Source organism: Podarcis liolepis (genome assembly GCF_965112155.1).
Source record: "Podarcis liolepis genome assembly, chromosome: 2".
In the NCBI taxonomy this organism is placed as follows: Eukaryota; Metazoa; Chordata; class Lepidosauria; order Squamata; family Lacertidae; genus Podarcis; species Podarcis liolepis.
The window spans coordinates 52,391,977-52,412,655 of record NC_139555.1 but is presented as its reverse complement, the minus strand read 5'-3'; the positions used below and the strand labels follow the sequence as shown (position 1 = coordinate 52,412,655).

The 20,679-nt window shown below is 44.6% G+C and overlaps 1 protein-coding gene across 2 annotated transcripts in view; it reads right to left on the bottom strand.

Moving 5' to 3' along the window:
* Positions 1–17,910, bottom strand: part of NSG2 (neuronal vesicle trafficking associated 2) — a 50,250-nt gene extending 32,340 nt beyond the window's left edge. Inside the window, exons 1-2 of one of the 2 annotated variants that reach the window (XM_083484198.1) lie at positions 17,659–17,910; positions 16,734–16,884 (exon numbers count right to left, since the gene is read on the bottom strand). In XM_083484198.1, coding sequence (XP_083340324.1) covers positions 16,734–16,862 — 129 coding nt within the window. In that variant the 5' untranslated portion in view covers positions 16,863–16,884; positions 17,659–17,910. Of the gene's footprint in view, positions 1–16,733; positions 16,885–17,112; positions 17,422–17,658 lie in introns of those variants that run through there. The other variant, XM_083484199.1, reaches the window with a different exon arrangement.
* Between the last annotated feature and the right edge of the window lie 2,769 nt (positions 17,911–20,679).

Below are 20,679 nucleotides of genomic sequence, written 5' to 3'. Positions count from 1 at the left end.
CACAACTTGCTAAATTATACCTACTTCATAGTCTCAGAACTATGGATTGTATGCAACAGGGTGCTCTAAGAACGTTCCACCATGCAAGGATTTCTCCTTTGTGTTTTTGATTACATTAAGGGCCCCTCCAGATGTTCTTTTTATTGTGCATTATCATTTGTGCTCATGATGCTATCAGGGTGGCTGTATGCAATCGCATTTTCAATGCCAATTGTACCTGCAAAAACTTCAGGGTGGTTATATGGCTTCAGCTTCCCCTTGGTTTCCTGCTAAAATCCCATAACTGTTTATGCTACAACTCTTCCAGCTCTCTATAGAGTCACACTTTTACTGCACCATAGCATAAGAGCACCTCTGCAAGGTGCCAAAATGTATCTGCTTCTAACCCATTCCAACATGCTTCCTGATGATGCCAGACACTGGCATCCCTGAAGAGGGGGATATTTTTGTGGAAATGAGCAATGCTTTAGCACAGGCAACCACAGCCTGGCCATAAAAGCATAAAAAGTACACAAATGACAGTACGGTAGCTTAATGTGGGGGAGTAGCAGGGAGGGAACACAGACAATGAAGTGTTGCTGCAATAATGCGGGAACACTGGGGGAGCATCGCAGAACAACTGAAAAGTGGGGTGATGTCTGGACAATCCAGTATAAATCCACTTCAAATGAACTATTAATGCATCAACAATGGCCGCTCAACGTATCTACGGGGGGCAACAGTTGCGGCCTCCTCGTGCTCTGCCTTCGTCCCCAGCAACTAGAGCTTGCTCACTTGCCAGCCACTGTTGGGGAATTCCCCTTGGCCGGTGGTGGCAAGGAGCGGTCTTCTCACCAAAGAGGGCAATTGTGAATGGGCCAAAAGGAAGCCCCAGTGGAGGGTGGTGCCTTGCTGGCTGGCCAAGCATCGGCTGTTGCCCTGCCCAGTCTGGCAGCAAGGCTTAAAAGGCTGGCAGCACATGGTTTCCACACCTCACATAGAAGTAGGGGGGCACTGTAACTAGGACCACAACGTATTACTTTGTACACCCACAATAGAACAGCAGTCTGGAGCAGGGGGTGGTTAAGAGTGTTTGGCTCAGATTTTATTTTCCAGCTTTGTGGAGGGTAGATATTTGAGTTTTCTGAGCTTAGTTCTGACTGGGGGAGCAGTTTGCCCCACGACTAGCAACAGATAACCAGCTTTGTAGCAATGAGCTCAATTGCATGGCAAGGCCCCGAACCCTCCCCCTATGTTGGAATAAAGACACTTGACACCAATATTTTAGGTTAATGGGCTAAAAAGGGCCGCAACTTTATTGGGTACAGAAGGTGAGTGGTATTGGCTTAGGCACTGGAACCGAACCGACTATATCTGACTCCTGCCCACCTGCAGGAAGTCTCAAAAAGGTTAACACCAGTAGGGAGAGCCCCGTCGATGGAAACCAACTCGAACCAGAAAAAGGAGGCAAGTTCCCACCCGCGGGCTGCTTTAAATGCTGCACACCACGCCCCCTGGCCAACCGGATTGGTTGGCCTAGGATATGTCATGGAGGGGGGGGCTCCCTATGATGCAGGGGCTAGCCACACCCCTGCGCACGGGGCAGGATCGTGTCCAGCCCGCAACTCCATTTCCCCGGGGAAGGGATAAGGCTTTCTCGTATTCTCCACTTGAAAGCTCTCAGCTAGCAGGGCTTGGAAAGAGCTCTGGGGCCTTGGAGAAGTCTCCCAATTAAAAAGCAACAGTACTAATGGACCAATGAACAAGGTCAAAACAAGGACGTTCCTTTGATAGCCCTTTGATGGAAACCCAAATGAGTGAAAGAAGATAGGAGACCTTTAAAAAGGATTACAATAGCTTGCTTTCCATGTTGAAGAATAAGAAGACCCAGCACTCTGATTTGTAATTATTCAGAATCCTTCCATCACTTGAGGAAATCCAGGATCATTTATGCTTGCACTTAAAACTCTTCCTTTCCTTCTTTGCCCAGGATAGAGCGATAACATTTAACAGAGCTGGGCATCGTGAATGCTCCTAAATTATTCATTTCAGGAAAGGATATGTAGCCCTGATGTAATTCTCGCTTTGCCGCCAAGGAGTATATAATATGTTGTAGGTCAGGTGGTGCAAAAAAAAGTGCAGATCATGAAATTTTAAAATACTGCTCCTCGGGATTATTAATAATAGAAAGTCTCGCTCGCTGCAGGAGTCCCGGGGATTGGCAAGACTGATAAATAAAACACATTGTTCCTGCCAAGGAGATTGATTGCTTCCAGGTTCAGGATTGGCCTGTGCACTGTTCCAAGGCTCACGGTCAGGGCATTCCCCGAGCAGGAACGAGAAAAGCAAACTAAGGGTTTTCATACATTTTGTTGGTGAATTCTGACTCATCTAACTCTATATTCAAAGCTCATGTTGCTTTCGCAAAGGGCTGCATGTTTCTGTTGTTCTCCAGCTGCAATCTCTGTGGCAAGGACAGTCATTGTGGCCAAACTGGACTCTAGGTTTTAATGTGCCCAGCTTGGGGGTAATGAGGGAGAGGTCACCTGAATTTCACCTTCAGAATCCCACAGAAGGATGTCAAGAGACAGCCTACATAACTTTTCCCTCAAGGTTGCAATCCTACACACAAACTTTCCTGAAGAAAAGCTCGGCTGAGCACAGGGGGAATTACTTCTGAGAAAGCATGTATAGGATTGCACCCCTCTTTTAGATACATAGTTAAGTTTCGCCCCGAAGCTTGCATTTATTATTTATTTAATTTGTGGCATTTATATAAGCCATCCAATGATAAGCCATCCAATGGGCAACTCAGAAGCATAAAATAGTAAAATGCTGTATTAAAATGCAATGTCCTTTCTCTTTGCCTCTGTCTCCACCCCCATCTCGCCCTCATCTTTTCTCTCCTCCTGCTTGCTGGCTCCTTCCTCTCTGCTTCTGTCTTCCTCCATCTGGAATAAAGAAACAACAGACTCTCTCTGCTGCTGCCATGCTGTCCCCATCTTTACCACTTTGGGCTGAAAAGAAGTACACAAACAAACCAACATCATCTTTCGTTTCACCTTTAAATCCTTCATACATCCTATCCAAAACCATGGCCATCATATATTATCTTCCAACGTGAACCTTGACCCTCTTCTGTCTAGTTTTTGCCATTCTCACTTGCTTGTTGTTTCCAGTGACTTTCCTCTAGCCAAACTGAGTGGCTTCTCTTTATGTTCTCAAATGTCTCAGTCTTCCTCTTCATATGTTCCTAGTGTGACATCTGAAGGTGAAACTCCTGCATCTCCTATCTGATGTGAGTGCATGGGAGACGCATGAGGTCCAACGTGACATACTGCACCAGAAGCTCAAGAAGCAGGAAATTTGGATCCCTGATTCTGAGTAACATTTGGAAGTTCTGAGAATATTTCACATGGTATGCAAAGAAATTTCTAGAGATTTCTTTTTAGATATTCCATCAATGTCAACAGTTGAAGAAGGTCAAAACAGGACTTATGGTTTTCCTCAACCAATCCCTCCCTTCTCAATGAATAAGATAGTCATCTATCTACCACTTGAGTCAAACAACCTGAGATTCATCAATGAATGACCTCCCACTTTCCTTCTCCCATGTCCATTCAGTCACCAAATTTATAGTTTCACGCATCTCCAATACCTACACTTCTCTTTTACTGTTGGCCAATAAAGCCTGTGTCCAAGCTGTGGTTGCCTACCAAACCTCCTGGGGTATATTCCTAACTGTCCTTCCCTCCTGCCAAATATCTCTACTCCAGTTTGGTTCAGAAAGTCACTATTAGGCTTTTTTCTCTCCAGTTACTATGACCATGTCATTCAGCTCCTTAAGTCTTTTCACTATATTTTTGTAACACTTGACATGAAAGTTTGAGCCCTATAACATTCCCCTTCTCAAGCCCTTGCTATGGGCTGAACTATACATTCAAGAGTGTCACACAGTACTGCCCCTCCGGAGTCTACATCACTTCACACAGAGTGTTTGACATGCTTTCCTACATCAAGCTGTTCTTGCCTGTAGAAAGACTTGACCCTTGGCATGTGAGCTTTTCACAGGCAGTACGTTTTTGTAAGAAGAGAGCATTCAAATTTATAGTAGTAGACAATCTGCAGTCTGAATCAGCATTGTGGGTCAGCTCTGCATCCCTTTCCCCACTTCTTTTTACACCCCTTCTCTCAGGCCAGCTCTATCATTAGACAGAGTGAGACAGGCACCTCAAACAACCAATCTGGGGTGTCATGAAAGAGCAGCAAATAATGTTGTTGCTATTTTATTTTTATTGTCCGGAAGTATGAGTGGTACTTGTTGGATGCCAGAATATCTTGGCTGACATTGGGTACTAGGTATCTAAATTAGAGAGAGTGGGGGTTTTTCCACTTCAGGCAACAAAATATATTGGGGTGGCCCTGCCTTTCTAAGTCACCCCTCTGTCATCTCTCTGATCCCCTGAGTCTCCATGTCATCTGCCAGGCTGCACTTCCTCTGCCTAGAACAGCCTCTTCTTCTCTCTCCATCAGGCTTGATCTCTTTTGCTCACTCTCCTTTTTCTCCTCCATGTTACTTCTCTAGAAACCCACTTCTCTAACAACAAATCCCTGCCTGGATTATCCTAGCCTCATCTTGCCTGCCTTCTCTTTGCCATGTGATGTTCCCTGACCTTGATCTCTCCTTCAGTCTTCTCCATCCAATGCAGATGTGCTTACTAGGCAGAGACAGTGGACATTTCCATGTTATGAAGAGCCCATCAATGCTTGGTGCTATGTTGACATCTAGAATATCTAGATGACACTACTTTATAAAGCTCTGCTTTCATCCCTTCCATTTCTCATACTCAAGTAATTCACTTACCCACCCCCCAAAATAAAATAATTCAAAGCCCTTTTATTAATGCATTTCCTCAGCGGCAGGAAGCAACGGGAGTTTCTTATCCCTCTGATAATGCATGATGTCTGGAAAAACCGAGTGTATGCTGAACTCTTCACAACACCCAGTCCCACATGGAACTCATGAAGGGGTGGTTACAAAAAAAAAGCCTTATGATCGGAGAAAAGTGAGTCCATGAATCAATCCTCCATCTGAGCCAAAGTCAGATTTACTGAGGCACACAGCACAAACATCCCCTGACCAACATGCCCTCATGGATTCATGTACATACTCAGCTTACATAGGAAGCAGCGTTCCAGTGACTCGGTCTGTTGGTCCACCCAGATCTGAACAGTTGACTGGCAGCAGCTCTCTGGAGTATCAGAAAGGGCTTTTTCCCAGCCCTACCCAGAGATGCTGAGGATTGAACCAAGGACCTTCTGCCTGCAAGGCAAGTGCTCTCCCACCGAGCTACAACTCTTCCCAAGAACGGATGTCATTATATGTAAATTTAAAAGGCAATCTATTTCCTTGCACAGCTCATCTTTATGAACCACATACGTTTTTAAAAACCACAGAAAGCCCATCAGGACTGGTGATGGGAAGATTGGCTGACGTTTTGAACAACAGGTTGTGGACTCTCCTTCCTTGGAGGTTCTTAAGCAGAGGCTGGATGGCCGTCTGTCATGGATGCTTCAGTTGAGATTCCTGCATTGCAGGGGGCTGGGCTAGATGACGCTCAGGGTCCCTTCCAACTCTACAATTCTATGAAGGCAAACTGGAAACTTTGGATCCAAACAATATATAGAAATCAGCAAAAAAACAAATGCAAACACAGACTGTGAGAGAACCGGTGTGGATGGGTAAGGGTGAATTAAGCTTTCCACCACAAACCAAAGGGATAACACAACAAAATAGGTTTTTGTGTTATTTTTTTGAGGGGGAGGAGGATTCTATTGGACAAAAAACTGAACTGTTGCTGCCAGTAAGAAAAATACTGTTATCAGAACACATTATCAGAAATGCATCCCCTCCGAGGTAGGGGAAGTAATACCATTTCATGATGTTATATGTTTGCTATCTCTTAAGTCAAGCATCGACAATCTGCGAACACTGAAAACCTCATAGAATAAACAACTTTGATCTAACCATGAGGTAAAAGGGTATTTTGATACATGACTGAATATGTACCTGAATATGTACTGGGGGACTATGGTTTCAAAATGCACATCCCATTGAAAGCTATGGCATGTGGGGAGTAAGCATGCATGCCCAATGCACAATCAGATGTATATTATGATGCACAGCTTGTTCACACCCACAGATCATAATGCAAGATGTGGCAGTCAGGCAGGCAGATGCTTGCTCCACACATGGATCTCCTTGGCAGGATGGAGGCATCATTTTGTCCTCTCTGTTGCCAGGGACAAGATGCAATGGGTTTAAACTGCAGGAAGTGTCTTCCTAACTATAAGCATAATCCAGCAAAGTTTCAACAGGAGAAAGTTAAGCACACACTCATGTATCCGTTGCTCATGGCCCATGACTGCAGTGTGCAACTGAGCTACACACCAAGAAGTTCAGTTTAAAATGAAAGTAGTGGATTGACAGAGACTGAACTGCACACAAGACTACAACCGATATCAGCAATTGGCTAGTGCCTACAGAAGCTGCAGTCTTAACTGCTGGAGGAGGCTTATTTCAGAAAAAGACGACTCATTATTTTCCAGACACTGCATCTTCAGGTCTAGCAGGGTTTGCCTCATTGCAGGGGATGGGGCAAGCCACGCGTCCCCGAATTATCGTGAATTGCAGAAGCCTCAGAATAATCCAACCCTTTGGGCCTGGGACACGAATTATATTACAGTAGCACTAGAAAGAGCCCGTGGACATATAGAAACTCCTTATAAGCAGCTTAGTATTGCAGCAAATAGAAGTGAGACCTAATATGTGACTTCAGATAGTGTGGTCTTCTTTGGACCTAATTCCATGCTGCTTTTTTAAACTCTCTATTAAGTAGAATGCTATGTGTTTGCTGCATCTGGTGTTTGATGAAGAAGCAAAGAATCATAGAGTTGGAAGGGGCCCAAGGGTCATCTAGTCCAACCCTCTCCAAAGCAGAAGTGTCCATGACAGACGGCCATCCAACCTCTGCTTAAAAACCTCCAAGGAAGGAGACTCCACCACCTCCTGTGAGAGTCTATTCCACTGTCAAACAGCTCTTAATGTCAGAAGGTTCCTCTTGATGTTTAGTCAGAATCTCCTTTCTTGTAACGAAGCCATTGGTTTGGGTCCAACCCTCTGGAGCAGGAGAAAACAAGTTTGCTCTACCTTACATGAGATGGTCCTTAAGCTATTTGAAGATGGCTATCATATCTCCTCTCAGCCTCCTCTTTTACAGGCTAAACATACCCAACCTTAGGATGGGACACACCTAATGAGCCCCATCAGCAAAAGCCCTGCACCAGGACCTCCACCTGCACAATGGGGCTTCCCTACACTGCACCCCTCCCGCACCTCTGGAATTGGCGCTGAGGGGATTGGGAGAATCTCCAGCACAGCCGAAAGCTGAAATGCTTGCACGGGCGGAAGATCTCCTTAGTGGAATGCTGAATTATTCCCTTATGGTTTTACTGAAAGACATTTGTCCTTCAAGGGAAGGGAGACTAATACAAAAGCAGTCCTACCCACATCATTAGCCCCAAAATAGCTTCATGGCCCCTGCTTTGCACGCAGAAGATCCCCAGCTCAGTCTCTGGCATCTCCAGGTACGACTGGGAGATGTCATTGTCTGAAAGCCTGCCTGTCAGTATAGACAATACTGAGCTGAATGGACCAATAGTCTGATTCCGTACAAGGCAACTTCCTTAGGTAGGTCTGAGTGACAGAACATACGAGTTGTTTTCAAAATGGCTCTGTTACTATTCCTAGAGAGTCTCAGGCCTGATCTAAATGCACAAGAGGATGAGGTGGTGGAGTCCTGAGAGGATGGACCATATTCCTTTCGAACGGCTAGTGGAGTTGAAATCAAGGCTTTGAATCCCGCAAGGAGATACACACAGAAAGGAGGTGGCTATGCTAGACTCCTTCTCCCTGATATGCTATGTGCAGGGAGGAGGATGGGTGCATGTGTTTGATGTCAGGGAAGTATTACAAAATTGCACCCCCTTTTGCAGCCAGAGGGACACAGGTGGCGCTGTGGGTTAAACCACAGAGCATAGGACTTGCCGATCAGAAGGTCGGCGGTTTGAATCCCCGCAACAGGGTGAGCTCCCGTTCTTCAGTCCCTGCTCCTGCCAACCTAGCAGTTCGAAAGCACATCAAAGTGCAAGTAGATAAATAGGTACAGCTCTGGTGGGAAGGTAAACAGTGTTTCTGTGTGCTGCTCTAGTTTGCCAGAAGCACCTTAGTCATACTGGCCACATGTCCCAGAAGCTGTACGCCGGCTCCCTCGGCCAATAAAGCGAGATGAGCGCTGCAACCCCAGAGTCATCCGCGACTGGACCTAATGGTCAGGGGTCCCTTTACCTTTACCTTTTGCAGCCAGAAGTGGTACAGTCCACCCTGTCATCTCAGAATCCTACCAAGTCCTTCTGCTGCATATCTAAAGCTGGCCGCAGACAATCCCATCACCTCTAGTTTGAAGTTCTTGGTATGAAAAGGCATTGCCTCACGCAGTACTTCAATTTCCAAATCCACAGTCCATATCCTGAAACATGACTCCATGCTTTGTTTGCTGCGGGGAGGATCTCCATTTTTTAAAGAAAACGTTTTCTGTCTGCACAGCAATGTACAGACAGCACCGCAGAGTCAGGTGAAGCACCTATTGGTCCATCAATTCCCTAACACAGTGTCAGGGAACTGGATACGGCCAGTGGGCAGGCTCCTTGTCTCCCCCACACACCATAGGGCCATCCACTTGTCATTCACCTGCCATCACTATAACATCAAGCGAGCCGTTTTTGCCTGCGCCCACAATCGGCTGTTAGAGTCTGACAGGAAGTGCTGACAGACATAAGAAAGAAAGGATAGAGGAACCACAGGAGGACACTCTGATAGGATTTTCTAACATGCAGAGATACTTTAAGCACAAGAATATCCACCCCTGTTAACTATTCCTCTTTCCTATGGATTTATTCAGACTTATTTCCGCCACCACCACCCCCCGCTCCACTTTGCTATAGGTTGCACCCTGGGTGAATGAGCTATACATGCTATGCATGCTATTAACCTGTGTGGGAGTATTTTTGTTGTATGTTATTAGCACTGGCCCTCTAACGCTTGTATTGTGAAAGAGGAAAGTGCTAGTTTCTATTCACTTTTATCCCCCAGTATGTCAGTATTTCTCATTTTTATTATCTCCTCTTTAAACTGGATGGCTCTAGGTCAGGGATGAGGAAACTCTGTCCCTCCAGATGTTGTTGGACTCCAACTCTCATTAGCCTTAGCCAGTCAGAGATGATGGGAGTTGTAGTCCAGTATCTGTAGCACACCAGGGTCCCCCATTCCTACTTCATGTTAAAGATACCTTAGCAGTTTATAGCAGAAGCACCTTTTGATTATTTTTATGACATTCCCCCCCCCCAGTTCTTCCTAACAGCTTGTTCAGGTTTCTGGCGACTGCAACACATTGAGCTATCACATTCAGTAAGTTATTCAAGGTTTCTTTTTGAGGGGTAGCAACTCATGTATAAGCAGTCATCATTGATATGTAACTAGGATACCGGTTTTCTTTTTCTTTTTTTCACAAGTTACGTCACTGTGTACTTTTTAGCACGGGCATTATTGGCCATTTTGAGGCCTACTCTTCCATCAACTGCAGTCCTGAAGTACCCACACTATCGGGAGCATGTGCTAGGGTTGGGGCAGGGGATGGAATGGAGCCCTCTCTAGTTGGAATGAATCCAACCTAATTAACATCTCACCTGGCCCTCAGAGAAAGCAATTTCTTGCTTTCAAGGGAACCAAGCACACATCTATTTCTCATAATAAGTATGCATGTGCCTCTGGCTGCTATTATGAATAGGGAGTTTGCCAACTCAGTATATCGAGCTGAATGCCTCTGGGCACAAACAAAATATTTCCCCCATACGGAACTGTGTGTGTGTGTGTGTGTGTGTGTGTCTGTACACACACACACACACACACACACACACACTAGGAGAGCAAAGTTCCTCTGAACATGAACAGAATGTTGCTCCATTGTGAAGGAACACCAGAAGGAATTCAGCAGAGCACTAAGGAGATTGTTCCATCAATGCAAGCGTTTCATTTTCCCAGATGGAATTATCTCTCCTCTCCTCCTCCCATGCACTCTTCTGAGGGTTTCCTTGATACACACACCCCAAAGCCAATTGGGGGGCAGGGGGCATGTGAGACAAAGAGAAGAGGAAAAAAAGCCCTAGTTCACTAGCAGAACATTTATGCTGGTGGATCTCATTAGATGAATCCAGCCCCAGGTTCTATTAAAAATGAAATGAAGCTCGGAATACCTCCAGGCATGTGCAGAGAGCCTTCCTAATCTGACAGAAAGCAATATGAAACCTAAAGTCTATATGGGGTGTAGTGCATTTGAACCTGCAGAGAACACCACCAGATTGGCACTATCCTTTTGAATAAAACATAATAATAATGCTCCTATATCTTAAACAAACAGGGGATATAAAAAGCAATACTTTGAAGTCAAAGTGCAGATTCCTTGTCTCCTAGGACATTCAAGTAGGAACTGGTGTCATGTGCTGCATGTTCCATCAGTCACAGAGCCACATTGAGTACACTGTGCACCTTCTCCTTCAGACCAACTCCAGTTGAATGGAAATATCTGAGCACACATGCTGCACACATGGGAGGCAAGTGAATGGGTGCCACCGCAGCAGCAGGGGTGAAGATAAGGAGCTGGGACACTCGGGGAATGGGGCCCAATGAGTAAGAGCACATTGCCTCTCCATCAAAACCTGGAACTGAACACTGGTAGGTCTACGGAGCTTTTGAGGGCAGGCCCATTTGTTCTGTTCTACAATCTGTCATGCATTTACCCATGCTCCACATGTGACCCACCAGTGTCAGAAAACTGCTTGCCTGTGTATGTTGCAAATCAGCTGGGAATTGGTCATTTATCATCACAACGTATTGGCATTTAATGCCACCAAAGCAAAGGACACACAACCGGAACACAAAATTCATGGAGCACTGCTCTCATTAATTCTCCATTAAAAACAAATCTGTGGTGGACTCAGTTGTTGGCAACTTTCCCTATGATTTATTTCATTTCAATCCCAACTTTTCCTCCAATGAGTTTTGGGTGACATACATAGTTTCTCTCTCCCCCCCCCCCACTTTATCCTGCCAATGGCCACATGAGGCAGGTTAGGCTAAGAAATGACAGTCCTAATATCACCCAGGAAGTTTCGTGATTGAGCTGGGATTTGAACACTGGTCTTCCAGGTCCCAACACTTGAACCACTAGACTGGTGTTTCCCAAACTTGGGTCTCCAGCTGTTTTTGGACTACAACTCCCAACATCTCTAACTAGCAAGCCCAGTAGTCAGGGATGATGGGAATTGTAGTCTAAAAACAGCTGGAGACCCATTTGCGAAACCCTTCACTAGACTGATACTTAGTACTTCCCATAGGGTTGGCAAAGCTGCTTTCTGGTTGAATCAGCTGCAGGAAACTCAGTCATGCAGACAAGCCAGTAGGCTCAAACTCATAACCCAGATGCTTATGGGTGGTGACTTCAACCCTGCTTTCTGCTGAGATCAGCTGGGTCTCTACCACCTGCCCTGCATCTGACAATCATATATGACACCAGGTGTGGGACAAGTGGCCATGGTTTGCATTAATCAGCCTCACAATCTGAACTGGGGACTGTGTCAAGCCAAATTTGGCCCACAGACTGGAGGTTTCCCGCACCTGCATTAACCCATAAATAAGCCTAGCAGAAAAATCCATAAACAAACCCACTAGATAACAGCCTCTAACAAACGGTATCAACTGGCTCTGGCTCTACAACAAAATTCTTGAAGTGGTTTAAATGCCTTTTGGATTGTCACAATTGCACTGGGAGAGCTAAAGAAGGATACAGTAAAAATCCCCATTAAGACAAGATGAAAAATGGATTCATCAGCTAAAATCCACATTCAGAAATGCCATGGGGATAATGCTCAACCCAATTTATTGCACACATTTACAATAGGCTAGTAGCCTGGGAGAACACTGGGCTTCTAAGAAAGAAAAGCTTACAAAGCACATCGTCAGGATAGATAGCGAGATTATGAAACCTCAACAAGTGCTTTAACAGCACATTCTAAGAGCACAAGTCTACTCAGAAGTAAACCCCATTGAGTTCAAAGGTGCTTACTCCCAGGAAAGCAGATATAGAACTGAAACCTGAAAGTACCATTTTAAGGAGGCTGTTTGGGAAAACTGAAAAGAGAAAACACTTATCACTGGGGAAACAAAAGCAAAAACCCTGCAGCCCTAACAAACCACTGCCTTTCTCTCATTTACCACCACCCCCTTTTCTTTTCTCACATTCATGCACACATTTTCTCTTCTCTACTCCTTCTGTGGCTGCCACATTTTTGTTCACATATTCATGTGCAAATGCTCACAAAATGTCCACCAAAGGCTGCTGCTCAGTGACACACGGAGGAGAAAGAAGCACTCAGCTTAGAAAAGGGAGGCCTTGGTGAGAGAGGCCCCACCCCACCTTGGCTTGCACACAGAGCTCCTTCAAAAATACAAACATTTTGCATCAGCCACTACTGTCCTTTGTGGAAATTAAGCAAACATACACATCTCTGCTTTGCTATTATTATTATTATTTAATATATTCTGTACTTGAAACCCAGGTTATCTAAAAAGTACACAATGATGTGTCAGAACAAGAGGGATGGATTTTGGAAAACAGATGAATTAGGAGTTCTGCAGAACAGGAGCGTGGTTACAGGAACAGAGGCAAGACTATGATCAGGTCCAAGAATTAGCCCATCTGGTCCTGCTGGGACTAGGAATGGCTCCTCAGGGTCTTGGGAGAAGGGTTTTCCCGCCACTGGTCCTGAGAGATGGCACACACTGAACCTGGAACCTTCTGCATCCCAAGCAGATGTGCACTACCCCTGAGGGAAATGTCTTGTAAGAGTTTTCTGAGGGAAAGATGCCCCTAACCACATGCATACAATTTTGCCACACACAAATAGCATGGAGAATTTGGAAAGGCCATTGTAGTTCAGCTACAGGAAAACCCTCATGGGCATCAACAGGTTGCTGGAGGACATGCTGATTTTCTAGTTGGGGGAAATTTCCTTCCTTACTTAACCTCTTCTCAAACAAAGCCTCATTTAATTAATAGGAACTTCTTAAGGATCTGTCTCCTGGGCAACTGATACCAATCCACACTCAATATAAAACAAACCAATGTGCTTCCAATCAGCTCCAGAGCTCCCATAGATAAGAGCTACACTTAGCTAAGTCTATCTCACCTACTAACATGTTTCCAACACTGACCAATTTCAGATCTATCAAAAGAAAAGGAAACAATTAGAATGTACAATGGTGATTCCATCATCATTTTTTTCAGTTACTATTCTTTGGCTATTCACCATTCAAGTGCCTATGATCAATTTAATCCATTTTAAGTAAGTTATAGTGTGGGCCAGAGCATCCCACAACCTACTTTGAAATACTCAGTATTTTTAAGAGCTGACCTCTTTCTTATAGCTCCTACATATGAAAGCTCTGTCAACTGGCTGTAAGAAATATTTACTTATTAACTACACATCCATGGAATGGTTGCATGAGAACAGCACATTTATTCTCAGAAGTCACATTGAGTGGGGAACCAGACAACAGATCCATACTGTTCAAGTGATTTTTCAGTAGTATTCTTCTTCAGTACTTCAGTACAACAGTATTCTTTTTCAGTATAAAAAAATTCAGTGGCCTGGCTGCACATAATGGAAAGTTTTCTTGCATTTTCAAGAAGAAACACCTGCTAATTTGTTTAAAATAATAAAATGTGATACATCTAACACTTTGTTTTGCCTTGTGCTGTCACTAAAGGAGAGAAAGGTTTTTTTCACTAAAAGCTTCTTAGTTGTTTGATATGAAAGTTTAAAGTATAACAACAACGTAATGCTGGTTGTTATTAGCATCATCATCATGACTGTTCATTATTATTCAGTCCTCGGTCGAAAGCTCCACATGTGTTCAAAGATGCATGTGGAGCTTCAAGGTAATTTAAGCTCTCTTTCCATCCTAGTAGGTGGGCCAGCTTCAAGTGTGATTTTTTTTGCTGTCCACCTTGCCAATCAAATAGAAGGTGAGCTGCCCTTACATGAGTTGATGCGTTCAGGACCGGAAGAAATTGTTGGAATGAGACAAAAGGGTTTGGGAAAGTAATGATAAAACAATTGCCTTTATCTGAGACATTAGTCGTGTTTCCAAAACAGCCTTCCATACTATTTAGCTTGCTGGTTCCTCAACAGATACCGAGTCCTCACACCATAAGGATTTAGTTGCACTGTGGAGTGCATCTCCCTCGAACAGCATCCCCGCCCCAAACCTCTTGGTTCTGCATCCCAAAACCACGAGATCCTTCTCACTCCTCCAAAAAGCATCACCACCACAACAGCAACAACCAGGATGTTATGCCTTACACGCCCTGGAGGCCAAATTAATCTGACCCACCCATGAGGCAGCAAATGTTAAATGAAGACTCTGATTCAGCTCTTGACTCACACTGTCATCAATCACACAGCTGAGCTGCAGCATTATGAAGGTGGTCAGTGTGAACCCAGCAGTTGCTTGTGCAACAACTTATTTTAGCCTAGCTCCCTAGACTCTACTTAAGCTGCTGCCGTCCATGCTGACCTTACAGCTTTCCGTCCCCCTGTGTATACCTACTTAAGCGCTTGCCTGCCAGATCTTGGGGCTGCACAACCTACAACAGGCTGCAGTTCTGAGATCTGGTTCATCCACTTGGTCCAAGAGCTTTTGCCTAAATAGAGCCAGGCCAGCAGCAGTTGCCTCCTCTTCCCATTTTGAGATATGGAGTGATGAGGGTGATGAAATGATTAGCTAATGCTACTCACTGGACCTTGAAGTCCCAGGCAAAACATGCTTTTTGGTGAACCAACCATTTAGGTTCATGCAAAACTGCAGCAAATAGATTTCATAGGCAAGGGTTTTATTCATATCATATATCTGAAGTGGACAGGGAGACAGTCCACTGCATGCCCCTGATGAAGCAGACAGGCTCTTGCCTACATGCTACAACTGATGTGTAAGTCACTAGGCTACTCCTGTGGATTCAGAGGAACTGTTTTCATTTAGAAAAGGAAAGAATGGGGGGAGGGGCAGATTTGCATTTCTACATTTTTATTTTATTTTTGTTGAAATGTTTAATCTACTTGGCAAAATGTGTGCCTTGGTTTATACGATTTGGGAGGTAGAGGATGGAGAAAAAATCGCAGTCTTATTTTGCAGCGACAACAGGAAAGGAACAACTCCCAAAAACTAGCACTTAGGAAGCAACCCTCTTCCTTATTTTTTGAAAAAATATAAGAAAAGAAAAGAAATATTCCATTCTAAACCCCAATGTCAGACCTGCTTCCAGAAGTTTAACACCACACTACAAACACTCATCTTGCAAACTGTGTGTTCTTTGCTTCTGAGAAATCAGTTTGGATTATACCTTCTTGCAACCAAAATTGTGGGTGCTCAGCTTGTCTTCATCTCTCCTTGCTTATACCAAACTCAGTCCTCCCTCAGTTACCATAGCATAGTCCCAGGTTGCATTAACGGAGTTCCTCTATATTGTTATAATGATTCACTAGGCATATTACAGGCTTTTGCCACAAGTCTGATTCTACTGAAGTAATCGAGCCCAGTCGCTTGCACCTTTCCCCTTTTCTATTTGCCAACAGATATATTAGCATTACATCACCCATATCAACATGTTTTTCTGAACATTTATGACATGTGCAATTTGAGAATCAAATGTATTTACACTGTCATTACTGCATGAGGGCAACACCTTCTTTGTATTGTATATACTTCATTAAAATACAAAGACGCAGCACTGCAGTGGCTCTCTTTTTCCAGTAAGGATTAATGCTACATAGATGCTCTGGGCACATAGTATTATGGTGAGATGTGTTGATGGCATTGCATTATCTCTCCAAATACAGTACAGTTGGGAGTTAACAATGTGTATGGAATACAAAACAGGCTATATAAAGATAACAGGTCGATGCAAAGCTAATCAATGATGCCCACTTTTCAGCATGCCAGTCGAAAGCTACAAGGTTTGATTATGAGTTTCACAAAAGTGATCACTTCCCAGAAGCCCATTTATGGGGGAGGGAGGAGATGAAGGCACTGAATGACCCTCTCTGCATTATTTTACCTGCTCATCTATAGAAGGTTAGTGTAATATTGAATAACCAATATGGATTACAGATATTAACCACACTCCTGAGAATTGTAAAATAAAACACCCCAAATCATCACAATCTCAGAGCAGGCACAGAACGCCAATGATTCATAAAAGCATTTTAGCGGATCAGACGCAGCTTTATTTCTTCCCCCACTAAATTTGAGTGAAGAATCTGTTGAACAGACTCTGCCATTTTGCAGACTTCAGTCACGAACCATTTCCCAGGTTTAGGTGGTGTGTCTGCTGGGCTTTAAATCTCTCTCACACACACACAAACACACAGGAAACAGTCAATCCCTTTTTATAAGGTAGCATTTAATTGGAACCATAGCTGTGCTTTAAAAAAAAATTGCTTCCAAGGGACAACAGAACAAACTAGTGGGAAGACAGTGTTGCCTGCTCCTGTTTTGTTCTGTTCTGTTCTGTTCCATTTACCTTTTCCGGAGCTGGGAACTGCAAATGATTTACTTCCAAGGGTGTTATCAATGGAACCGTCTGAAAGCCATCCTCATTGGACGGCTGCTGCTTGTTCTTGTCATTCAAATTGCTCCCAAGTTTCACCATCCTTAGACCTCACTTTCCAGACCTAAAAACATATAGAGACGACTAGTGTTAAGAGAGAGGGAGGAAACTGGAAATTAAGGAAGAGAGATGTGGCTTTGCCTTGGTTCCATCAACCTTGCCTATCACCCCTTCCTTTCCATTTGAATGTCTCTGCTAGATCGCTGGGGGAAGTTACTGGTGGGTGCGGGGGAAGCATCTCACATTTGGTAGCAATCTCTGGGCACCATTTAAAACAACAGAACATCATTACCAAGCATGCTTCTTGAGCCACCTTCCAAGAGAGCCCAGATCAAGCCTCCCCTTGCTTAGATCCAAACATAATAAGCAAAGCGATAAATCACGATCATGTCAGATGAGCGAACCCCGCCTTGCTGCTTTGTTCGAAATCCAAGGAAACCAGGAGACTTGCACAAGGAAAGGGTGGTTCTGGCCTGGGGCTTTTGTGTGTGCGTGTGTGTGTTGCGCTGTGCCTTGTTGTTTTAATCACGACTGCTGCATTAACCCCTTGGGGTGTGGTGTTTAATCAGAATCATTATTTTAGCCACCCCCCTGTTCTGAGCCTGCCGTTCGAGGATGGACACGCTTGCGTCTGGGGCTGCATTTTGAACAGGAAGGGAATCGGAAAGCCCTCGTTTTCTCCGGAGATAAATCTGCGCCAGGAGTGCTGGGCGGGAGAGACGCAAGCGAACGGGCGCTTCACCAGCGGAAGGACCGATCTAAACGCCCACGCAAGACCCCCAGCCCAGCCCAGCCCACCCACCTCGGAGCCCGCCAGTCTCCCGCGCTGGCTACTTACTGCAGGGCACACCGCGCGCTCAGAAGGAGGTTCTGTCCGGATTGCGCAAAAGGGCTGGCTCTGCTCTCCCCCCGCGCTCTCGCCTAGGTGGTGCTGAACGGACAGCGCTTCGCTCCTCAGCCCGGCTGCTTGCAAATGCTACTGAAGGCGAAGCTGGGACCGAGTGCGCAAGAGAAAGGAGCTCGAGCCTGCGGGAACGCAAACGCTCGCAAGCTGGGGCGGCGGCTTCTAGGCGGGATCTGGCGCCACCTGCCGCCTGCAGAGCGGAGCCGCAAGAGCTCGCCCAGAAAGCGAGGCATTTACCCACCGCGACGCCTACAGGCAGCTCGGAGAAACCCGCGGCTGGATTTCTGGCCCGGCATCGCATGCGCGTCTCCGACAAGTGGGCGGGCATCGTCGTCTGCCTGGTATGATGTCATTTGCAAACGGGCACGGCTCCGGCGTTAGACAGGGCGACGTGCAATATCTGTGGCTGTAGCAGGACGAGCCTTGTCGCCAAAGAACCTTAGGCAGGAAGAGAGCATTGTCCTTGGCGGATTAATGGAACGGGGAAGAGGGGGGATGGTTTGTGATTTTGCTGATCATGAGCAATAGGCGAACTAGAGGCAAACCTCGAGATATACAAAGCAAAAGCCACTGGGAACCAGTGGGTAAATCTGAAGAAATACGTTTAGCCTTCGAAAGAGTATGCTGACGGGAAGGGGACAAGGGGCTAGTTGCAACACAATGCACAATGTACGTGTTGATTCAAACCAGGTTTTCAGATTCCTGCATTGCAGGGGGTTGGACTTGATGACCCTTGGAGTCCCTTCCAATTCTATGAATTCTGGGGACTTGCTTCCAAGTGAACGTGCTCAGACTATCAGATGAGGAAGAAGATAAGGGCTTCTTTTCAGCCTCCCAGTGGAAAAGTCAGTAATATATCCAGTACCGCAGACATGAAGATGTCAAGGTCTATATCTGCTCTGACTTTAATTGCTCTAGCCAGCTGTTCATCTATCTTACTACCAGGCATTTCAGCCTAGCCCCAAGTACAGCTATGTTTAATCACTAAACAACATGGAGACTAGTACAGCGACTTTCAGCCACTGGTCTGGACCCCTGTGTTGATTCCCAAATTCATTTCATTGGAGAGGAAAATGTGACAAAAGAGCCAATCCACTTTGCCACTTCTGGTGGGAAGTAATTTTAAATAAAAGAGAATTCCACAGTGCTGACAAAACTGATGCTGTTTTCACATTAAACACCAAACATCTTTGTACCTCTGCTGTGCTACTTGTACCATGAGTGAATGTTCTTGATGCAAGATAGAACAAAAACAGCATGTACATTTTTGTCAGTGCATGCTTCATGATTGCATTTGTATGTTGTAAAGGAAAAAAGGCAATTAAAGCTTGTTGTAAAAAATATAGTTTACCATCCCCTACTTAAGGCCTCTTCAGTTGCACATTACATTTTTAATAGCACGGTTAAGTGTGTGTGTTTTAATTAAAGTGCACACCTAACGATGCAAAGTGTGAATGTGGCAGGCAAGTGTAACATCATCCAAAGCTTGGATTAGTAATGGTTCTCTGGTGATCATACACTTGATGGGAAAACTGGGTTGTTACATAGGAGCATGAAACACAAACATACACCTCCATCCATCCAGGCAAGCAAGCAGTGTTTTCATAGTATACACACATTCTAGCTGGGTAAAAGTACTTGGGAGGGTGCAGAGCAGAACCAATGAGTATAATGCAAGCCACAGGGGTTAGTCAGAGATGCCTGGAGGGTTACATTCAGCCCCTAGGTCCTGGAGTTCCTGGAGAGGAATAGAGGGGGTGAAAACATAGCTTAAGGTGAGCTGATTTATGTCTACTGATGGAAAATAACTTCAGCTATTATGCTGAAGGTACAAGATCCAGATATTTCAGACTGGACCCCACATCCAGAAACACACTAGAAGAGACATGGCTCCCCAGTGGCCCTACCTTTGGTTCCCTGCCTGTTATGGACATTTGGAAATTAAGAAGCAAGAGGTGAGCAAGGAGAGAAAGGAATGAGCAAAGCAAGAGGTGACAAAAGGACATGTGCCTGGCTCTTTCTCTTATTTTCATGATATCTGAAAGCATGTGCAAAGATGAGACCAAGATTGAATTTAATTATTTGTTGGACATCAGAGGAAGCATCTCTTGACTACTTATTGCAGGATAAAACCACCATTCCATCCAGCATGATGCCTGAATGCAACTCATGAGTTAAAAACATAACAGAAAAAGACTGGCATTATTACTTGGAGGCCAGAGCCATACATGTAGCAACATCTAATTTCTATAATTTCAGAGGTGGTGGAAGGCAAGACAATTCCAGAAGAAGAAGAAATAGTTTGGGCTTTTCTTATTAAGGCTGTAGAAACCCCTATAGTGATTTTAGAAGTTTTAAAGGTTGATTTTAGGGTTGAAAACCCTTCTCTTTGAAACTTGCCAAATCAATTATTTGCACATTTATGTGACGTAGCACTAATGAGTTGGTATAAACTGGATGCTTCGTGTTTAAAGCTGTTAGCCCTGCCCAAAGACTTAGAATGAAATCTCAGTGGAGACACTATTAAGGCAGCAGAAGGCAAAGCAAGTTGGAAACAGCAAATCAAAGCAAAACTTGAAGATATTATCGCATATTAGATGTAATCTGACATATCTACCCACGCAGGGACAAGACTTATTCGGCTAACAGAAAAACATGCCTGTGTTTTTAGTCTTTTAATAAGAGTTTCACAGTGCTTTTTTTATCAGGCTAAACAAATCATAGTAGAATTGCTATTTTCACTATCACTTCTGATGATCCCATATGCTTAAGGGTCTGGTCCACCCATTTCAGCTGCCCTTAGCCTTGGATCTCCAGCATCTCTAATATTTCTAAGCAAATGGGCAAAACACCAACAAAGTCATCTCTTCTGCCTGCTTTTTAAAGTCTGCAAATAGCACTGGTGACACATATATTACCTTGCTATCATTTATTTCCTTAACTTTCCCAGCCATG